Source organism: Oncorhynchus tshawytscha, unplaced genomic scaffold (assembly GCF_018296145.1).
Source record: "Oncorhynchus tshawytscha isolate Ot180627B unplaced genomic scaffold, Otsh_v2.0 Un_contig_2828_pilon_pilon, whole genome shotgun sequence".
In the NCBI taxonomy this organism is placed as follows: domain Eukaryota; kingdom Metazoa; phylum Chordata; class Actinopteri; order Salmoniformes; family Salmonidae; genus Oncorhynchus; species Oncorhynchus tshawytscha.
The window spans coordinates 161,916-182,647 of record NW_024609465.1 but is presented as its reverse complement, the minus strand read 5'-3'; the positions used below and the strand labels follow the sequence as shown (position 1 = coordinate 182,647).

General features: G+C 44.3%; 1 protein-coding gene across 1 annotated transcript in view; it reads left to right on the top strand.

Annotated features, from left to right (window-relative positions):
- The first annotated feature begins 625 nt into the window (after nt 1–625).
- The window catches only part of LOC112240519 (inaD-like protein), a 67,035-nt gene continuing 46,928 nt past the window's right edge, over nt 626–20,732 (top strand). Inside the window, exons 1-9 of the mRNA XM_042315444.1 lie at nt 626–630; nt 997–1,074; nt 1,810–1,889; nt 5,635–5,781; nt 8,037–8,228; nt 10,332–10,505; nt 10,769–10,978; nt 16,505–16,693; nt 19,193–19,322. Coding sequence (XP_042171378.1) covers nt 1,005–1,074; nt 1,810–1,889; nt 5,635–5,781; nt 8,037–8,228; nt 10,332–10,505; nt 10,769–10,978; nt 16,505–16,693; nt 19,193–19,322 — 1,192 coding nt within the window. The 5' untranslated portion in view covers nt 626–630; nt 997–1,004. The remainder of the gene's footprint in view (nt 631–996; nt 1,075–1,809; nt 1,890–5,634; nt 5,782–8,036; nt 8,229–10,331; nt 10,506–10,768; nt 10,979–16,504; nt 16,694–19,192; nt 19,323–20,732) is intronic.

Here is a 20,732-nt window from a genome sequence, read left to right as displayed (position 1 = left end):
CTTCTCCACCTCTCTGTATTCTCTCTTCAGGTGGATGGTGTCAGCCTGCAGGGCTGCAGTGAGCAGAGAGCCCTGGAGGTCCTCAGGAAGACAGGCCAGATAGTCAGACTGAGGCTGATGAGAGGGCCTCTAGGATGGGTAAAACCATGAAGTATCCCCCTCCTCCCCTGGAGCCCTACGTCGTCACCCGTACAGAGACAGGGAAACATGACAAGACAGACCAGACTTGTGTCATCAACAGAGGTCAACTATTAGTGAGACCTTTTCACATCAACAGAGGTCAACTATTAATAGAGACCTTTTATATCAACAGAGGTCAACTATTAATAGTCATTTTCACATCAGCAGAGATCAACTATTAATAGTCATTTTCACATCAACAGAGGTCAACTATTAATAGTCATTTTCACATCAACAGAGGTCAACTATTAATAGTCATTTTCACATCAACAGAGGTCAACTATTAATAGTCATTTTCACATCAACAGAGGTCAACTATTAATAGTCATTTTCACATCAACAGAGGTCAACTATTAATAGTCATTTTCACATCAACAGAGGTCAACTATTAATAGTCATTTTCACATCAACAGAGATCAACTATTAATTGTCATTTTCACATCAACAGAGGTCAACTATTAATAGTCATTTCACATCAACAGAGGTCAACTATTAATAGTCATTTTCACATCAACAGAGGTCAACTATTAATAGAGAACTTTTATATCAACAGTTGTCACAAACAGACCATAAACACATTCATTCATTCAACGACTGTAGCATCCCGCTGGCTACAGAGACGTCAATTCAACATCTAATCCACGTTGATGCAACGTTGTCATTTCATTGAAAACCAACGTTGATTCAACCAGTGTGTGTCTAGTGGGATTACATCTACTTTGCTGTCTTCATACACAAGTTACAAACGTACATTGTTAACTCTGTCTGTGTGTGTGTGTGGTGTGTGTGTGGTGTGTGTGTGTGTTTGGGCCACAGGAAAACAAATGTCTCTGCGTGAGATGTCCAGAAGAGCCAGTATGATGTACTCTGAACAACGACTAGACGCCAGAACCGGTACATATTATGCACGAGTGTGTGTGTGTGTGTGTGTGTGTGTGTGTGTGTGTGTGTGTGTGTGTGTGTGTGTGTGTGTGTGTGTGTGTGTGTATGTGTGCTCGGTCCTATTCTTAGTCCGCTGCAGTCAAATGTTCAGTCATCTCATTTAGCTGATTTCAGATCATTTCTTGACCTCCCTTTGGTTTATATTGAGCTGTTTGAGTTCTTTACAGGATGTTACTGTAAATCAACTCTGATTACTGGAAGGCTGTTAGAGGTAGTTCTCTAGGATGTTACTGTAAATCAACTCTGGGATGTTAGAGGTAGTTCTGGATAAAATCAACTCTGATTGGAAGGCTGTTAGAGGTAGTTCTGGACTGTAAATCAACTCTGATTACTGGAAAGGCTGTTAGAGGTAGTTCTCTAGTTACTCTAGTACAGGATGTTACTTACTGTAAATCAACTCTGAGTACTGGAAGGCTGTTAGAGGTAGTTCTCTACAGGAGGTTACTGTAAATCAACTCTGAGTACTGGAAGGCTGTTAGAGGTAGTTCTCTACAGGAGGTTACTGTAAATCAACTCTGATTACTGGAAGGCTGTTAGAGGTAGTGAGGAGGTTACTATTCTTTACTGGAAGGCTGTTAGAGGTGTGACTAAATGCGTGTGTGTGTGTGTGTGCGTCCGTGCGTGTGCGTCCGTGCGTGTGTGTTCGTGCGTGCGTGTGTGTGTGTGTGTGTGTGTGTGTGTGTGAAGGAGTGAAGCTGACGGCAGCAGAGGAAGAGGAGTTGAAGAACAGGTGGCAGGCTGCTCTGGGACCCAGATATCAAGTGGTTGTACGTCTCAGACTAACTTCTCATAGTTACACATATGATCATATACCAGATTACAGTTTGTAATGACTGACGCAAATGCTTGTTCCAAACGTATATCTGTCTGTCTACAAATATTACCTCTGGATTAGTACAGCTATCCAGAGTACAGCGATAGAGAGTACAGCTATCCAGAGTACAGCGATAGAGAGTACAGCTATAGAGAGTACAGCTATCCAGAGTACAGCTATCCAGAGTACAGCGATATAGAGTACAGCTATCCAGAGTACAGCGATCCAGAGTACAGCTATATAGAGTACAGCTATCCAGAGTACAGCTATATAGAATATACGTATAACGTATATACATAGAACAGTCGTGGCCAAAAGTTTTGAGATTGACACAAATATACATTTTCACAAATTCTGCTGCCTCAGTTTGTATGATGGCAATTTGCATATACTCCAGAATGTTATGAAGAGTGATCAGATGAATTGCAATTCATTTGCAAAGTCCCTCTTTGCCATGCAAATGAACTGAATCCCCAAAAGAACATTTCCACTGCATTTCAGCACTGCCACAAAAAGACCAGCTGACATCATGTCAGTGATTCTCTCGTTAACACAGGTGTGAGTGTTGACGAGGACAAGGCTGGAGATCACTCGGTCATGCTGATTGAGTTGAATAACAGACTGGAAGCTTCAAAAGGAGGGTGGTGCTTGGAATCATCGTTCTTCCTCTGTCAACCATGGTTACCTGCAAGGAAACACGTGCCGTCATCATTGCTTTGCACAAAATGGGCTTCACATGCAAGGATATTGCTGCCAGTAAGATTGCACCTAAATCAACCATTTATCGGATCATCAAGAACTTCAAGGAGAGCGGTTCAATTGTTGTGAAGAAGGCTTCAGGGCGTCCAAGAATGTCCAGCAAGCGCCAGGACCGTCTCCTAAAGTTGAGTCAGCTGCGGGTTCGGGGCACCACCAGTACAGAGCTTGCTCAGGAATGGCAGAAGGCAGGTGTGAGTGCATCTGCACGCACAGTGAGGCGAAGACTTTTGGAGGATGGCCTGGTGTCAAGAAGGGCAGCAAAGAAGCCACTTCTCTCCAGGAAAAACATCAGGGACAGACTGATATTCTGCAAAAGGTACAGGGTTTGGACTACTGAGGACTGGGGTAAAGTCATTTTCTCTGATGAATCCCCTTTCCGATTGTTTGGGGGCATCCGGAAAAAAGCTTGTCCGGAGAAGACAAGGTGAGCGCTACCATCAGTCCTGTGTCATGCCAACAGTAAAGCATCATGAGACCATTCATGTGTGGAGTTGCTTCTCAGCCAAGGGAGTGGGCTCACTCACAAATTTTGCCTAAGAACACAGCCATGAATAAAGAATGGTACCAATACATTCTCCGGGAGCAACTTCTCCCAACCATTGTTCATCACAGTTTGGTGATGAACAATGCATTTTCCATCATGATGGAGCACCTTGCCATAAGGCAAAAGTGATAACTAAGTGGCTCGGGGAACAAAACATCGATATTTTGGGTCCATGGCCAGGAAACTCCCCAGACCTTAATCCCATTGAGAACTAGTGGTCCATCCTCAAGAGGCGGATGGACAAACAAACACCCACAAATTCTGACAAACTCCAAGCATTGATTATGTAAGAATGGGCTGCCATCAGTCAGGATGTGGCCCAGAAGTTAATTGACAGCATGCCAGGGCGGATTGCAGAGGTCTTGAAAAAGAAGGGTCAACACTGCAAATATTGACTCTTTGCATCAACTTCATGTAATTGTCAATAAAAGTCTTTGACACTTGTAATTATACTTCAGTATTCCATAGTAACATCTGACAAAAATATCTAAAAACACTGAAGCAGAAAACTTTGTGGAAATGAATATTTGTGTCATTCTCAAAACTTTTAGCCTCGACTGTACAGCTATAGAGAGGAGAGTGTTATTAACCCCTACTATCCCTTCCCAGGTGTGTCAGCTATAGAGTGTTATTAACCCCTACTATCCCTCCCCTTCCCAGGTGTGTCAGCTATAGAGAGTGTTATTAACCCCTACGATCCCTCCTCTTCCCAGGTGTGTCAGCTATAGAGAGTGTTATTAACCCCTACTATCCCTCCTCTTCCCAGGTGTGTCAGCTATAGAGAGTGTTATTAACCCCTACTATCCCTCCTCTTCCCAGGTGTGTCAGCTATAGAGAGGAGAGTGTTATTAACCCCTACTATCCCTCCCCTTCCCAGGTGTATCAGCTATAGAGAGTGTTATTAACCCCTACTATCCCTCCTCTTCCCAGGTGTGTCAGCTATAGAGAGTGTTGTTAACCCCTACTATCCCTCCTCTTCCCAGGTGTATCAGCTATAGAGAGGAGAGTGTTATTAACCCCTACTATCCCTTCCCAGGTGTGTCAGCTATAGAGAGTGTTATTAACCCCTACTATCCCTCCTCTTCCCAGGTGTGTCAGCTATAGAGAGGAGAGTGTTATTAACCCCTATGATCCCTCCCCTTCCCAGGTGTGTCAGCTATAGAGAGTGTTATTAACCCCTACTATCCCTCCTCTTCCCAGGTGTGTCAGCTATAGAGAGTGTTGTTAACCCCTACTATCCCTCCTCTTCCCAGGTGTATCAGCTATAGAGAGGAGAGTGTTATTAACCCCTACTATCCCTTCCCAGGTGTGTCAGCTATAGAGAGTGTTATTAACCCCTACTATCCCTCCCCTTCACAGGTGTGTCAGCTATAGAGAGGAGAGTGTTATTAACCCCTACTATCCCTCCTCTTCCCAGAGAGAGAGTGTTATTAACCCCTACTATCCCTCCTCTTCCCAGGTGTGTCAGCTATAGAGAGGAGTGTTATTAACCCCTACTATCCCTCCCTCTTCCCAGGTGTGTCAGCTATAGAGAGGAGAGTTTATTAACCTTCCCAGGTGTGTCAGCTATAGAGAGTGTTATTAACCTACTATCCCTCCTCTTCCCAGGTGTGTCAGCTATAGAGAGTGTTATTAACCCCTACTATCCCTTCCCAGGTGTGTCAGCTATAGAGAGTGTTATTAACCCCTACTATCCCTCCTCTTCCCAGGTGTGTCAGCTATAGAGAGTGTTATTAACCCCTACTATCCCTCCCCTTCCCAGGTGTGTCAGCTATAGAGAGTGTTATTAACCCCTACTATCCCTCCCCTTCCCAGGTGTGTCAGCTATAGAGAGTGTTATTAACCCCTACTATCCCTCCTCTTCCCAGGTGTGTCAGCTATAGAGAGTGTTATTAACCCCTACTATCCCTCCCCTTCCCAGGTGTGTCAGCTATAGAGAGTGTTATTAACCCCTACTATCCCTCCCCTTCCCAGGTGTGTCAGCTATAGAGAGTGTTATTAACCCCTACTATCCCTCCCCTTCCCAGGTGTGTCAGCTATAGAGAGTGTTATTAACCCCTACTATCCCTCCCCTTCCCAGGTGTGTCAGCTATAGAGAGTGTTATTAACCCCTACTATCCCTCCCCTTCCCAGGTGTGTCAGCTATAGAGAGTGTTATTAACCCCTACTATCCCTCCCCTTCCCAGGTGTGTCAGCTATAGAGTGTTATTAACCCCTCTACCCCTCCCCTTCCCAGGTGTGTCAGCTATAGAGAGTGTTATTAACCCCTACTATCCCTCCTCTTCCCAGGTGTGTCAGCTATAGAGAGTGTTATTAACCCCTACTATCCCTCCCCTTCCCAGGTGTGTCAGCTATAGAGAGTGTTATTAACCCCTACTATCCTTCCTCTTCCCAGGTGTGTCAGCTGGAGAGGTTCAGTGAGACCAGTGGTCTAGGCATCAGCATGGAGGCCAGGGCAGGACACCACTACCTGTGCTCGGTCTTACCTGAGGGCCCCGTCGGACAGAGCAGGAAGATACACCCTGGAGACCAGATACTGGAGGTGGGAGGGACGCACTGATTCACATCCAGGCATTCATTTAAACAAAACATATTTCACCTTTATTTAACCAGGTAGGCCTGTTGGGAACACCTTTATTTAACCAGGTAGGCCAGTTGGGAACACCTTTATTTAACCAGGTAGGCCTGTTGGGAACACCTTTATTTAACCAGGTAGGCCAGTTGAGAACACCTTTATTTAACCAGGTAGGCCAGTTGAGAACACCTTTATTTAACCAGGTAGGCCAGTTGAGAACACCTTTATTTAACCAGGTAGGCCAGTTGAGAACACCTTTATTTAACCAGGTAGGCCAGTTGAGAACACCTTTATTTAACCAGGTAGGCCAGTTGAGAACACCTTTATTTAACCAGGTAGGCCAGTTGAGAACACCTTTATTTAACCAGGTAGGCCAGTTGGGAACACCTTTATTTAACCAGGTAGGCCAGTTGGGAACACCTTTATTTAACCAGGTAGGCTAGTTGGGAACACCTTTATTTAACCAGGTAGGCCAGTTGGGAACACCTTTATTTAACCAGGTAGGCCAGTTGGGAACACCTTTATTTAACCAGGTAGGCCAGTTGGGAACACCTTTATTTAACCAGGTAGGCCAGTTGGGAACACCTTTATTTAACCAGGTAGGCCAGTTGGGAACACCTTTATTTAACCAGGTAGGCCAGTTGAGAACACCTTTATTTAACCAGGTAGGCTAGTTGAGAACACCTTTATTTAACCAGGTAGGCCAGTTGGGAACACCTTTATTTACCCAGGTAGGCCAGTTGGGAACACCTTTATTTAACCAGGTAGGCCAGTTGAGAACACCTTTATTTAACCAGGTAGGCCAGTTGAGAACACCTTTATTTAACCAGGTAGGCCAGTTGAGAACACCTTTATTTAACCAGGTAGGCCAGTTGAGAACACCTTTATTTAACCAGGTAGGCCAGTTGGGAACACCTTTATTTAACCAGGTAGGCCAGTTGGGAACACCTTTATTTAACCAGGTAGGCCAGTTGGGAACACCTTTATTTAACCAGGTAGGCCAGTTGGGAACACCTTTATTTAACCAGGTAGGCCAGTTGGGAACACCTTTATTTAACCAGGTAGGCCAGTTGAGAACACCTTTATTTAACCAGGTAGGCCAGTTGAGAACACCTTTATTTAACCAGGTAGGCCAGTTGGGAACACCTTTATTTAACCAGGTAGGCTAGTTGAGAACACCTTTATTTAACCAGGTAGACTAGTTGAGAACACCTTTATTTAACCAGGTAGGCCAGTTGAAAACACCTTTATTTAACCAGGTAGGCTAGTTGAGAACACCTTTATTTAACCAGGTAGGCCAGTTGAGAACACCTTTATTTAACCAGGTAGGCCAGTTGGGAACACCTTTATTTAACCAGGTAGGCTAGTTGAGAACACCTTTATTTAACCAGGTAGACTAGTTGAGAACACCTTTATTTAACCAGGTAGGCCAGTTGAGAACACCTTTATTTAACCAGGTAGGCTAGTTGAGAACACCTTTATTTAACCAGGTAGGTCAGTTGAGAACACCTTTATTTAACCAGGTAGGCCAGTTGGGAACACCTTTATTTAACCAGGTAGGCCAGTTGAGAACACCTTTATTTAACCAGGTAGGCTAGTTGAGAACACCTTTATTTAACCAGGTAGGCCAGTTGAGAACACCTTTATTTAACCAGGTAGGCCATTTGAGAACACCTTTATTTAACCAGGTAGGCAAGTTGAGAACACCTTTATTTAACCAGGTAGGCCAGTTGGGAACACCTTTATTTAACCAGGTAGGCCAGTTGAGAACAAGTTCTCATTTACAACCTGGCCAAGATAAAGCAAAGCAGTTCGACACAAACAACAACACAGAGTTACACATCGGATAAACAAACATACAGTCAATAATACAGTAGAAAAAGTCTATATTACAGTGTGTGTCAATGAGGTAAGATAAGGGAGGTAAGGCAATAAATAGGCCATAGTGGCGAAGTAATTACAATATTGCAATTAAACACTGGAGTGACAGATGTACAGAAGATGGAGGAGGGATATTCATTCGTTCATTCATTTGGTTTATTAATGAATTAATTTGTTCTTTAATTCACTGCTTTGTTCATTCATTCATTCATTTGTTTAGTCGTTCATGTATTCATCCATCCACACATCCAATGGAGCATTGACCCTGTTCTGCTATGATGTAGCTACATACAGTACATACAACATGTTTGCTGACCAGACAAGCTTCTCCCCTCTCCCAGGCGAATGGTATCCCTCTGATAGGAGAGACTCACAGAGAGGTGATCAGCGTTCTGAGAGAGCTGCCTCTGTGTGTTTGTATGGTGTGCTGCCGCGTCGTGCACCCACAGCTACGGGACAGTGACCACGATGATGCTGATGATGAAGATGTACAGCTCCCCCTCAAAGAGCTACTGGCTGAGTTCAATAGCAAGGTAGAGAGGGGTGGGGAGGAGGGATGGAGGGGGAGATGGAGGGATGGGGGTGATGGACGGTGGGATGGAGGAATAGGGAAATGGAGGGGAGCTAGAGAGATGGGGAGATGGAGGGGTGGGGAGGAGGGATGGGGTGATGGACGGTGGGATGGAGGAATAGGGAAATGGAGGGGAGCTAGAGAGATGGGGAGATGGAGGGGTGGGGAGATGGAGGAATATGGAGATGGAGGGATATAGAGATGGAGGGATATAGAGATGGAGGGATATGGAGATGGGGGATATGGAGATGGAGGGATATGGAGATGGAGGGATATAGAGATGGAGGGATATGGAGATGGAGGGATATGGAGATGGAGGGATATGGAGATGGAGGGATATGGAGATGGAGGCATATGGAGATGGAGGGATATGGAGATGGAGGGATATAGAGATGGAGGGATATGAAGATGGAGGGATATGGAGATGGAGGGATATGAAGATGGAGGGATATAGAGATGGAGGGATATGGAGATGGAGGGATATAGAGATGGAGGGATATGGAGGAATATGAAGATGGAGGGATATGGAGATGGAGGGATATGAAGATGGAGGGATATAGAGATGGAGGGATATAGAGATGGAGGGATATGGAGATGGAGGGATATGGAGATGGAGGGATATGGAGATGGAGGGATATGGAGATGGAGGGATATGGAGATGGAGGGATATAGAGATGGAGGGATATAGAGATGGAGGGATATGGAGATGGAGGGATATGGAGATGGAGGGATATGGAGATGGAGGGATATGGAGGGATATGGAGATGGAGGGATATGGAGGGATATGGAGATGGAGGGATATAGAGATGGAGGAATATGGAGATGGAGGGATATGGAGGGATATGGAGATGGAGGGATATGAAGATGGAGGGATATAGAGATGGAGGGATATGGAGATGGAGGGATATAGAGATGGAGGGATATAGAGATGGAGGGATATGGAGATGTAGGGATATAGAGATGGAGGGATATGGAGATGGAGGGATATAGAGATGGAGGGATATGGAGATGTATGGATATAGAGATGGAGGGATATAGAGATGGAGGGATATGGAGATGGAGGGATATGGAGATGGAGGGATATGGAGATGGAGGGATATGGAGATGGAGGGATATAGAGATGGAGGGATATGGAGATGGAGGGATATGGAGATGGAGGGATATGGAGATGGAGGGATATGGAGGGATATGGAGATGGAGGGATATGGAGGGATATGGAGATGGAGGGATATAGAGATGGAGGAATATGGAGATGGAGGGATATGGAGGGATATGGAGATGTAGGGATATAGAGATGGAGGGATATGGAGATGGAGGGATATAGAGATGGAGGGATATGGAGATGTATGGATATAGAGATGGAGGGATATAGAGATGGAGGGATATGGAGATGTAGGGATATAGAGATGGAGGGATATAGAGATGGAGGGATATGGAGATGGAGGGATGGGGAGATGGGGAGATGGAGGGATATGAAGATGGAGGGATATAGAGATGGAGGGATATGGAGATGGAGGGATATGGAGATGGAGGGATATAGAGATGGAGGGATATGGAGATGGAGGGATATGAAGATGGAGGGATATAGAGATGGAGGGATATAGAGATGGAGGGATATAGAGATGGAGGGATATAGAGATGGAGGCATATAGAGATGGAGGAATATGAAGATGGAGGGATATGGAGATGGAGGGATATAGAGATGGAGGGAGATGGAGGTTTATGGAGATGGAGGGAGATGGAGATGGAGGGATGAGGAGATGGAGGAATGGGGAAATGGAGGGATATGGAGATGGAGGGATATGGAGAAGGAGGGATATTGAGATGGATGGAGATGGAGGGATGGGGAGATGGAGGGATATGGAGATGGAGGAATGGGGAAATGGAGGGATATGGAGATGGTGTCAGACATATTGGTGGGGTCAATCCAATCCTTTTGCTACCATTAGGCGGAGTGACACTATTTAGACACTATTTCTGGAAGAAGGGTGGAAGGATAGTCAATCAGACTGCAGCCGGGGTGTCATATGAGATGTGCCCTAACTCTCTCTTTCTCCTCTCCCAGTCCCAGTATGACCAGCCCTGCTGTCTACTTCCTGGTTGTAACAACATGGATTGTGGGAGTCGTGGTTTTAATAAGCCTGTGTCTCCTCCTCTGGCCATGTGGGAGAGAGACAGTCAGGTGATAGAGCTGGTGAAGGGAGAGGAAGGCCTGGGATTCAGCATCCTAGACTACCAGGTAAGACTGTGGTGCATCTCGATGGTCTAACGTCTAGCTTCCTACTCTCCTCTCTTTCAACTGGTTTGGATCACTAGTAATGTAGACGAGGAGATGAGGAGAGGATGGTGGGCAAAGGAGTGGATCCTTTGGAAAGACAATAAAAAAAAAGATGAACTGGGAAGCAAAACAATTGTACTCTCTCCTTTCTATTGGACTTGACCTTTGGGAGGACATGACCTTTGAACTGGTGTTCACCTGTTCCTTATGTTGTCCCTCTCCAGGACCCAGAGGACGACTCTAAGACTGTCCTGGTGATCCGCTCCCTGGTCCCCGGTGGCGTGGCCGACTCAGACGGACGCCTGCTGCCCGGTGACCGGCTCATGTCCGTCAACGACGTGGACCTGGTCCGGTCGACGCTGGAGCGAGCCGTGCACGTCCTCAAAACCACCGGCTACGGGGTCGTGCGCATCGGCGTCGCCAAACCGCTGCCGGTACGACAGTAACCCAAAACACTCGAACACTGTATACTGTATACCATCCTCCTCCTGTATACCACCCTCCTCCTGTATACTACCCACCTTCCTCCTGGATACCACCCTCCTCCTGTATACTACCCTCCTCCTGTATACCACCCTCCTCCTGTATACCACCTCCTCCTGTATACCACCCTCCTCCTGTATACCACCCTCCTCCTGTATACCACCCTCCTCCTGGATACTACCCTCCTCCTGTATACCACCCTCCTCCTGTATACCATCCTCCTCCTGGATACCATCCTCCTCCTGTATACCTCCCTCCTCCTGTATACTAGGGGGCCCACCACCTACCCTCATCCTGTATACCACCCTCCTCCTGTATACCACCCTCCTCCTGTATACCTCCCCTCCTCCTGTATACTACCCACCGGCCCACCCTCCTCCTGTATACCACCCTCCTCCTGTATACTACCCACCTTCCTCCTGGATACCACCCTCCTCCTGTATACTACCCTCCTCCTGTATACCACCCTCCTCCTGTATACCACCTCCTCCTGTATACCACCCTCCTCCTGGATACCACCCTCCTCCTGGATACTACCTCCTCCTGTATACTACCCTCCTCCTGTATACCACCCTCCTCCTGTATACCACCTCCTCTTGTATACCACCCTCCTCCTGTATACCACCCTCCTCCTGTATACCACCCACCATCCTCCTGGATACCACCCTCCTCCTGTATACCGCCCTCCTCCTGTATACTAGGGGGCCCACCGACCCACCCTCCTCCTGTATACCCCTCCTCCTGTATACCACCCTCCTCCTGGATACCACCTCCTCCTGTATACCACCCTCCTCCTGTATACCACCCTCCTCCTGTATACCACCTCCTCTGTATACCACCCTCCTCCTGTATACCACCCTCCTCCTGTATACCACCCACCATCCTCCTGGATACCACCCTCCTCCTGTATACCTCCCTCCTCCTGTATACTAGGGGGCCCACCGACCCACCCTCCTCCTGTATACCACCCTCCTCCTGTATACCACCCTCCTCCTGTATACTACCCACCTTCCTCCTGGATACCACCCTCCTCCTGTATACTACCCTCCTCCTGTATACCACCCTCCTCCTGGATACCACCCTCCTCCTGGATACCACCCTCCTCCTGGATACCACCCTCCTCCTGGATACCACCCTCCTCCTGTATACCACCCTCCTCCTGTATACCACCCTCCTCCTGTATACCACCCTCCTCCTGAATACCACCCTCCTCCTGTATACCACCCTCCTCCTGTATACCACAATCCTCCTGGATACCACCCTCCTCCTGTATACCACCCTCCTCCTGAATACCACCCTCCTCCTGGATACCACCCTCCTCCTGTATACCACCCTCCTCCTGTATACTAGGGGGACCCACCGTCCTCCTGTATACTAGGGGGTGTATACTAGGGGGACCCACCCTCCTCCTGTATACTAGGGGACCACCGTCCTCCTGTATACTAGGGGGACCACCGTCCTCCTGTATACTAGGGGGTGTATACTAGGGGGACCCACCCTCCTCCTGTATACTATGGGACCCACCCTCCTCCTGTATACTAGGGGGTTTTTAAGAAAGATAAATAATGTATACATGGAGAGAATAGCCAGGGCCCACACCAGTCCTCCTGTATACTAGGGGGACCACCGTCCTCCTGTATACTAGGGGGTGTTTATACTAGGGGGACCCACACCCTCCTCCTGTATAAAATGATGAGTCATTAATATCTGACTAACACAGTGGGGTTTTTAAGAAAGATAAATAATGTATATACATGGAGAGAATAGCCAAAGTTTATCTACCACCATAACACAGTCAGTGCATGTAGTTTATATCTACCACCATAACACAGTCAGTGCATGTAGTTTATATCTACCACCATAACACAGTCAATACATGTAGTTTATATCTACCACCATAACACAGTCAGTACATGTAGTTTATATCTACCACCATAACACAGTCAGTACATGTAGTTTATATCTATCACCATAACACAGTCAGTACATGTAGTTTATATCTACCACCATAACACAGTCAGTACATGTAGTTTATATCTACCACCATAACACAGTCAGTACATGTAGTTTATATCTACCACCATAACACAGTCAGTGCATGTAGTTTATATCTACCACCATAACACAGTCAGTACATGTAGTTTATATCTACCACCATAACACAGTCAGTACATGTAGTTTATATCTACCGCCATAACACAGTCAGTACATGTAGTTTATATCTACCACCTATCACATAACACAGTCAGTACATGTAGTTTATATCTACCACCATAACACAGTCAGTACATGTAGTTTATATCTACCACCATAACACAGTCAGTACATGTAGTTTATATCTACCACCATAACACAGTCAGTACATGTAGTTTATATCTACCACCATAACACAGTCAGTACATGTAGTTTATATCTACCACCATAACACAGTCAGTACATGTAGTTTATATCTACCACCATAACACAGTCAGTACATGTAGTTTATATCTACCACCATAACACAGTCAGTACATGTAGTTTATATCTACCACCATAACACAGTCAGTACATGTAGTTTATATCTACCACCATAACACAGTCAGTACATGTAGTTTATATCTACCACCATAACACAGTCAGTACATGTAGTTTATATCTACCACCATAACACAGTCAATACATGTAGTTTATATCTACCACCATAACACAGCCAATACATGTAGTTTATATCTACCACCATAACACAGTCAATACATGTAGTTTATATCTACCACCATAACACAGTCAGTACATGTAGTTTATATCTACCACCATAACACAGTCAGTACATGTAGTTTATATCTACCACCATAACACAGTCAGTACATGTAGTTTATATCTACCACCATAACACAGTCAGTACATGTAGTTTATATCTACCACCATAACACAGTCAGTACATGTAGTTTATATCTACCACCATAACACAGTCAGTACATGTAGTTTATATCTACCACCATAACACAGTCAGTACATGTAGTTTATATCTACCACCATAACACAGTCAGTACATGTAGTTTATATCTACCACCATAACACAGTCAGTGCATGTAGTTTATATCTACCACCATAACACAGTCAGTACATGTAGTTTATATCTACCACCATAACACAGTCAGTACATGTAGTTTATATCTACCACCATAACACAGTCAGTACATGTAGTTTATATCTACCACCATAACACAGTCAGTACATGTAGTTTATATCTACCACCATAACACAGTCAGTACATGTAGTTTATATCTACCACCATAACACAGTCAGTACATGTAGTTTATATCTACCACCATAACACAGTCAGTACATGTAGTTTATATCTACCACCATAACACAGTCAATACATGTAGTTTATATCTACCACCATAACACAGTCAATACATGTAGTTTATATCTACCACCATAACACAGTCAGTACATGTAGTTTATATCTACCACCTATCACATAACACAGTCAGTACATGTAGTTTATATCTACCACCATAACACAGTCAGTACATGTAGTTTATATCTACCACCATAACACAGTCAGTACATGTAGTTTATATCTACCACCATAACACAGTCAGTACATGTAGTTTATATCTACCACCATAACACAGTCAGTACATGTAGTTTATATCTACCACCATAACACAGTCAGTAAATGTAGTTTATATCTACCACCATAACACAGTCAGTACATGTAGTTTATATCTACCACCATAACACAGTCAGTACATGTAGTTTATATCTACCACCATAACACAGTCAATACATGTAGTTTATCTACCACCATAACACAGTCAATACATGTAGTTTATATCTACCACCATAACACAGTCAGTACATGTAGTTTATATCTACCACCATAACACAGTCAGTACATGTAGTTTATATCTACCACCATAACACAGTCAATACATGTAGTTTATATCTACCACCATAACACAGTCAGTACATGTAGTTTATATCTACCACCATAACACAGTCAGTACATGTAGTTTATATCTACCACCATAACACAGTCAGTACATGTAGTTTATATCTACCACCATAACACAGTCAGTACATGTAGTTTATATCTACCACCATAACACAGTCAGTACATGTAGTTTATATCTACCACCATAACACAGTCAGTACATGTAGTTTATATCTACCACCATAACACAGTCAATACATGTAGTTTATATCTACCACCATAACACAGTCAGTACATGTAGTTTATATCTACCACCATAACACAGTCAGTACATGTAGTTTATATCTACCACCATAACACAGTCAGTACATGTAGTTTATATCTACCACCATAACACAGTCAGTACATGTAGTTTATATCTACCACCATAACACAGTCAGTACATGTAGTTTATATCTACCACCATAACACAGTCAGTACATGTAGTTTATATCTACCACCATAACACAGTCAGTACATGTAGTTTATATCTACCACCATAACACAGTCAGTACATGTAGTTTATATCTACCACCATAACACAGTCAGTACATGTAGTTTATATCTACCACCATAACACAGTCAGTACATGTAGTTTATATCTACCACCATAACACAGTCAGTACATGTAGTTTATATCTACCACCATAACACAGTCAGTGCATGTAGTTTATATCTACCACCATAACACAGTCAGTACATGTAGTTTATATCTACCACCATAACACAGTCAGTACATGTAGTTTATATCTACCACCATAACACAGTCAGTACATGTAGTTTATATCTACCACCATAACACAGTCAGTGCATGTAGTTTATATCTACCACCATAACACAGTCAGTACATGTAGTTTATATCTACCACCTATCACATAACACAGTCAGTACATGTAGTTTATATCTACCACCATAACACAGTCAGTACATGTAGTTTATATCTACCACCATAACACAGTCAGTACATGTAGTTTATATCTACCACCATAACACAGTCAGTACATGTAGTTTATATCTACCACCATAACACAGTCAGTACATGTAGTTTGTTTTGTTTCTGCCCACAGTGTGTTGTAACTCTTGTTGTTGCCTGTGTCCTAGGAACAGTAGGGCAGCAGAGAGAGCCTCTTGTTACCAACCTGCTGAATATTTCATGGTGTTGAGAAATGAACACAATGCCTGACCACACTACTAGAGAGAGAAAGGGGTGGGGAGAGAGAGAGAGTTGGAGAAAGGGAGTAGAAACAGAGAAGGAAAGGTAGGTGGGGAGGAGGTGAGGAGAGAGATTAGAAAGAGAGAAGGTAAGGTAGTTGAGGAGGAGGTGAAGAGAGAGAGAGACAGGTAGAGAGAGAAAGAGAGTGTCCAATTCCCCCATTCACAACTACTCTCTTTACCCTGTTAGCTTCGATGCTAATTCGGTCAGACCAGAACTCTATCGGGTCTATATTCCTCTCCGTTTCCTACAGACCCTCTCCACCTCTGACCCTCCACCTTTGACCTTTCACGTATCCCCCAGATCGAGTGTTGTGTCCTGGAGTCCATCCCAGAGTCGTCGAGGTCGTCGAGAGACGAGACCCAGTTGTTATCGAGAGATGAGAAGGATACTCTCTACTCAGCTGGGATGCTAGCCTCCTCCACACAGCAGGCGCATGCTAACAGCTACGGCTCACAGCAGAGGAACAGCCAACCGTGCTCCACACTGAAGGTAAGAAGCCTTCCTAACAGTCAAGTGACATCAACACCTCAGGGTTAGCTTCGCCAGTCTACTGTAAGGACCGAAATAACTTGGAACAAAAGCAGTGCTCACAATGCTAACTCTAGAAAGTACGTTTTGCTCTGTTAGTGTAACGAAGAACTCGAAATCGTGTGGAAATGATAACAAACGAAAGAGAAAAAAAAACAAGACACGAGTGTTTATATGCTAAAGCAACAGTGGTTATATGCTATGCTAAAGCAACAGTGGTTATATGCTATGCTAAAGCAACAGTGGTTATATGCTATGCTAAAGCAACAGTGGTTATATGCTATGCTAAAGCAACAGTGTTTATATGCTATGCTAAAGCAACAGTGGTTATATGCTATGCTAAAGCAACAGTGGTTATATGCTATGCTAAAGCAACAGTGGTTATATGCTATGCTAAAGCAACAGTGGTTATATGCTATGCTAAAGCAACAGTGGTTATATGCTATGCTAAAGTAACAGTGGTTATATGCTATGCTAAAGCAACAGTGGTTATATGCTAAACGCAGGCAGCCAGCTCACCTTACTGTTTGCTATAGTACCTTTTCAGGTCAAACAAATGGAAAGATATGAGTCAAGTGTGTGAATAGGAACTAGTCAACCTAGGGTATGTTTTTATCCTCCCAACCCTTAGAGAAGTGGCCTATTCCAAATTGATTATACTTCAGTAAATAGTGTTCACATTCTGCCATACTCGGTTCCTGTATCGTACTGACCTGTAGATACAACACTGTTCCCTCTATAGGTTCCTGTATCATACTGACCTGTAGATACAACACTGTTCCCTTTATAGGTTCCTGTATCGTACTGACCTGTAGATACAACACTGTTCCCTTTATAGGTTCCTGTACTGACCTGTAGATACAACACTGTTCCCTCTATAGGTTCCTGTACTGACCTGTAGTACAACACTGTTCCCTCAATAGGTTCCTGTATCGTACTGACCTGTAGATACAACACTGTTCCCTCTATAGGTTCCTGTCCTGACCTGTAGATACAACACTGTTCCCTTTATAGGTTCCTGTATCGTACTGACCTGTAGATACAACACTGTTCCCTCTATAGGTCCCTGTATCATACTGACCTGTAGATACAACACTGTTCCCTCTATAGGTTCCTGTACTGACCTGTAGTACAACACTGTTCCCTCTATAGGTTCCTGTACTGACCTGTAGATACAACACTGTTCCCTCTATTCCTGTACTGGTTCCTGTATCCTGTACTGACCTGTAGATACAACACTGTTCCCTCTATAGGTTCCTGTATCGTACTGACCTGTAGATACAACACTGTTCCCTCTATAGGTTCCTGTATCATACTGACCTGTAGATACAACACTGTTCCCTCTATAGGTTCCTGTATCGTACTGACCTGTAGATACAACACTGTTCCCTCTATAGGTTCCTGTACTGACCTGTAGATACAACACTGTTCCCTCTATAGGTTCCTGTATCATACTGACCTGTAGATACAACACTGTTCCCTCTATAGGTTCCTGTACTGACCTGTAGATACAACACTGTTCCCTCTATAGGTTCCTGTATCATACTGACCTGTAGATACAACACTGTTCCCTCTATAGGTTCCTGTATCGTACTGACCTGTAGATACAACACTGTTCCCTCTATAGGTTCCTGTATCATACTGACCTGTAGATTCAACACTGTTCCCTCTATAGGTTCCTGTACTGACCTGTAGATACAACACTGTTCCCTCTATAGGTTCCTGTACTGACCTGTAGATACAACACTGTTCCGTCTATAGCTTAGTTTATTTCCTGTTTAGAGTCATTGGGCCAGCTGGATCAGTGTCATTGGGCCAGCTGGATCGGTGTTATTGGGCCAGCTGGATCAGTGTCATTGGGCCAGCTGAATCGGTGTCATTGGACCAGCTGGATCAGTGTCATTGGACCAGCTGGATCGGTGTCATCAGGCCAGCTGGATCGGTGTCATCGGGCCAGCTGGATCAGTGTCAACGGTCCAGCTGGATCGGTGTCATCGGGCCAGCTGGATCGGTGTCATCGGGCGAGGTTCAGAGAAAGTGCTAGTGCCTAGTGTCTTCTTCATTGTGAGGACGTTACAATCATTCACTGTCCGACATTAAATCACTCAGCAGGTTTTTTGTTTTTCGACTTTCACTTAAATTACCCTGAATGAGCCAATGCTTCTCTCAAACGTTAAGGTTTCCAGTGTTGATTATGGGCACCAAGCATGCTACCTCTACCGTACACCTGTTCTAAGAACAACACAGAAGCTCTCTTGGTGTCCCTAACTGTTCTGAAAAGCTTGTAGGCCTGCTACAAATGGACAGCGATACATTGGACACAAACAGTTAGGCTACTGACTCACGCCCTTCATTCATCCGTGTATCCTTCTTTTTTTTGTCCAGTCATCCATCAGTTCCTTCATCCATCCTTCCGTTGATTGATTGATTCATCCCTTTATTTTCTGTTATCTTTCTCAGGACGAGAAATCTCCGCGTCATTGTTCCAGCGGCAACATGGAGGACGGCGATAAGCTCCTGGCCCCGCCCCCTTCTTTCGGCAGCCATTTTGAGAGGACAATCACTGTTGTCAGGGGCAACCGTAGCCTTGGTATGTTATCGGTGTTTTTCATTGTGGCGGGGTGTCTGTGTGTGTACGTCGTCGGCACGGCGATACTGGGCGGAGAGGAGGAGAAACTGATAATTGAGGGAAGTCAAAGATTTTTTCAGGAGATGAGGTGAACACTGGTGTTTTTAATAAGGGAATATCTGTTAAAAGGGCTTATTGAATTCATAAAGTCGTATTGAATTCAATCAATCAAGTTGAAAACGTGAGAGAAAGAGAGAGAGAGAGAGGAAGAAAGTTGACTTGCACTTTTTATTAAGGGCACCATAGAAAACCCATGTTGTTGACTGTGAAAGAGAGAGTGGACCTCTGTTAATAAGAAAACCCATGTTGTTGACTGTGAAAGAGAGAATGGACCTCTGTTAATAAGAAAACCCATGTTGTTGACTGTGAAAGAGCCAATGGACCTCTGTTAATAAGAAAACCCATGTTGTTGACTGTGAAAGAGAAGAGAGAGGACCTCTGGACCTCTGTTAATAAGAAAACCCATGTTGTTGACTGTGAAAGAGAGAGTGGACCTCTGTTAATTAGAAAACCCATGTTGTTGACTGTGAAAGAGAGAGTGGACCTCTGTTAATAAGAAAACCCATGTTGTTGACTGTGAAAGAGAGAGTGGACCTCTGTTAATTAGAAAACCCATGTTGTTGACTGTGAAAGAGAGAGTGGACCTCTGTTAATAAGAAAACCCATGTTGTTGACTGTGAAAGAGAGAGTGGACCTCTGTTAATTAGAAAACCCATGTTGTTGACTGTGAAAGAGAGAGTGGACCTCTGTTAATAAGAAAACCCATGTTGTTGACTGTGAAAGAGAGAGTGGACCTCTGAAAACCCATGTTGTTGACTGTGAAAGAGGGAGTGGACCTCTGAAAACCCATGTTGTTGACTGTGAAAGAGAGAGGGGACCTCTGTTAATTAGAAAACCCATGTTGTTGACTGTGAAAGAGAGAGTGGACCTCTGTTAATAAGAAAACCCATGTTGTTGACTATGAAAGAGAGAGTGGACCTCTGTTAATAAGAAAACCCATGCTGTTGACTGTGAAAGAGAGAATGGTCCTCTGTGAATAAGAAAACCCATGTTGTTGACTGTGAAAGAGCGAGTGGACCTCTGAAAACCCATGTTGTTGACTGTGAAAGAGAGAGTGGACCTCTGTTAATAAGAAAACCCATATTGATGACTGTGAAAGAGAGAGTGGACCTCTGTTAATAAGAAAACCCATGTTGTTGACTGTGAAAGAGAGAGTGGACCTCTGTTAATAAGAAAACCCATTTTGATGACTGTGAAAGAGAGAGTGGACCTCTGTTAATAAGAAAACCCTTGTTGATTACTGTGAAAGAGAGAGTGGACCTCTGTTAATAAGAAAACCCTTGTTGATTACTGTGAAAGAGACAGAGAACT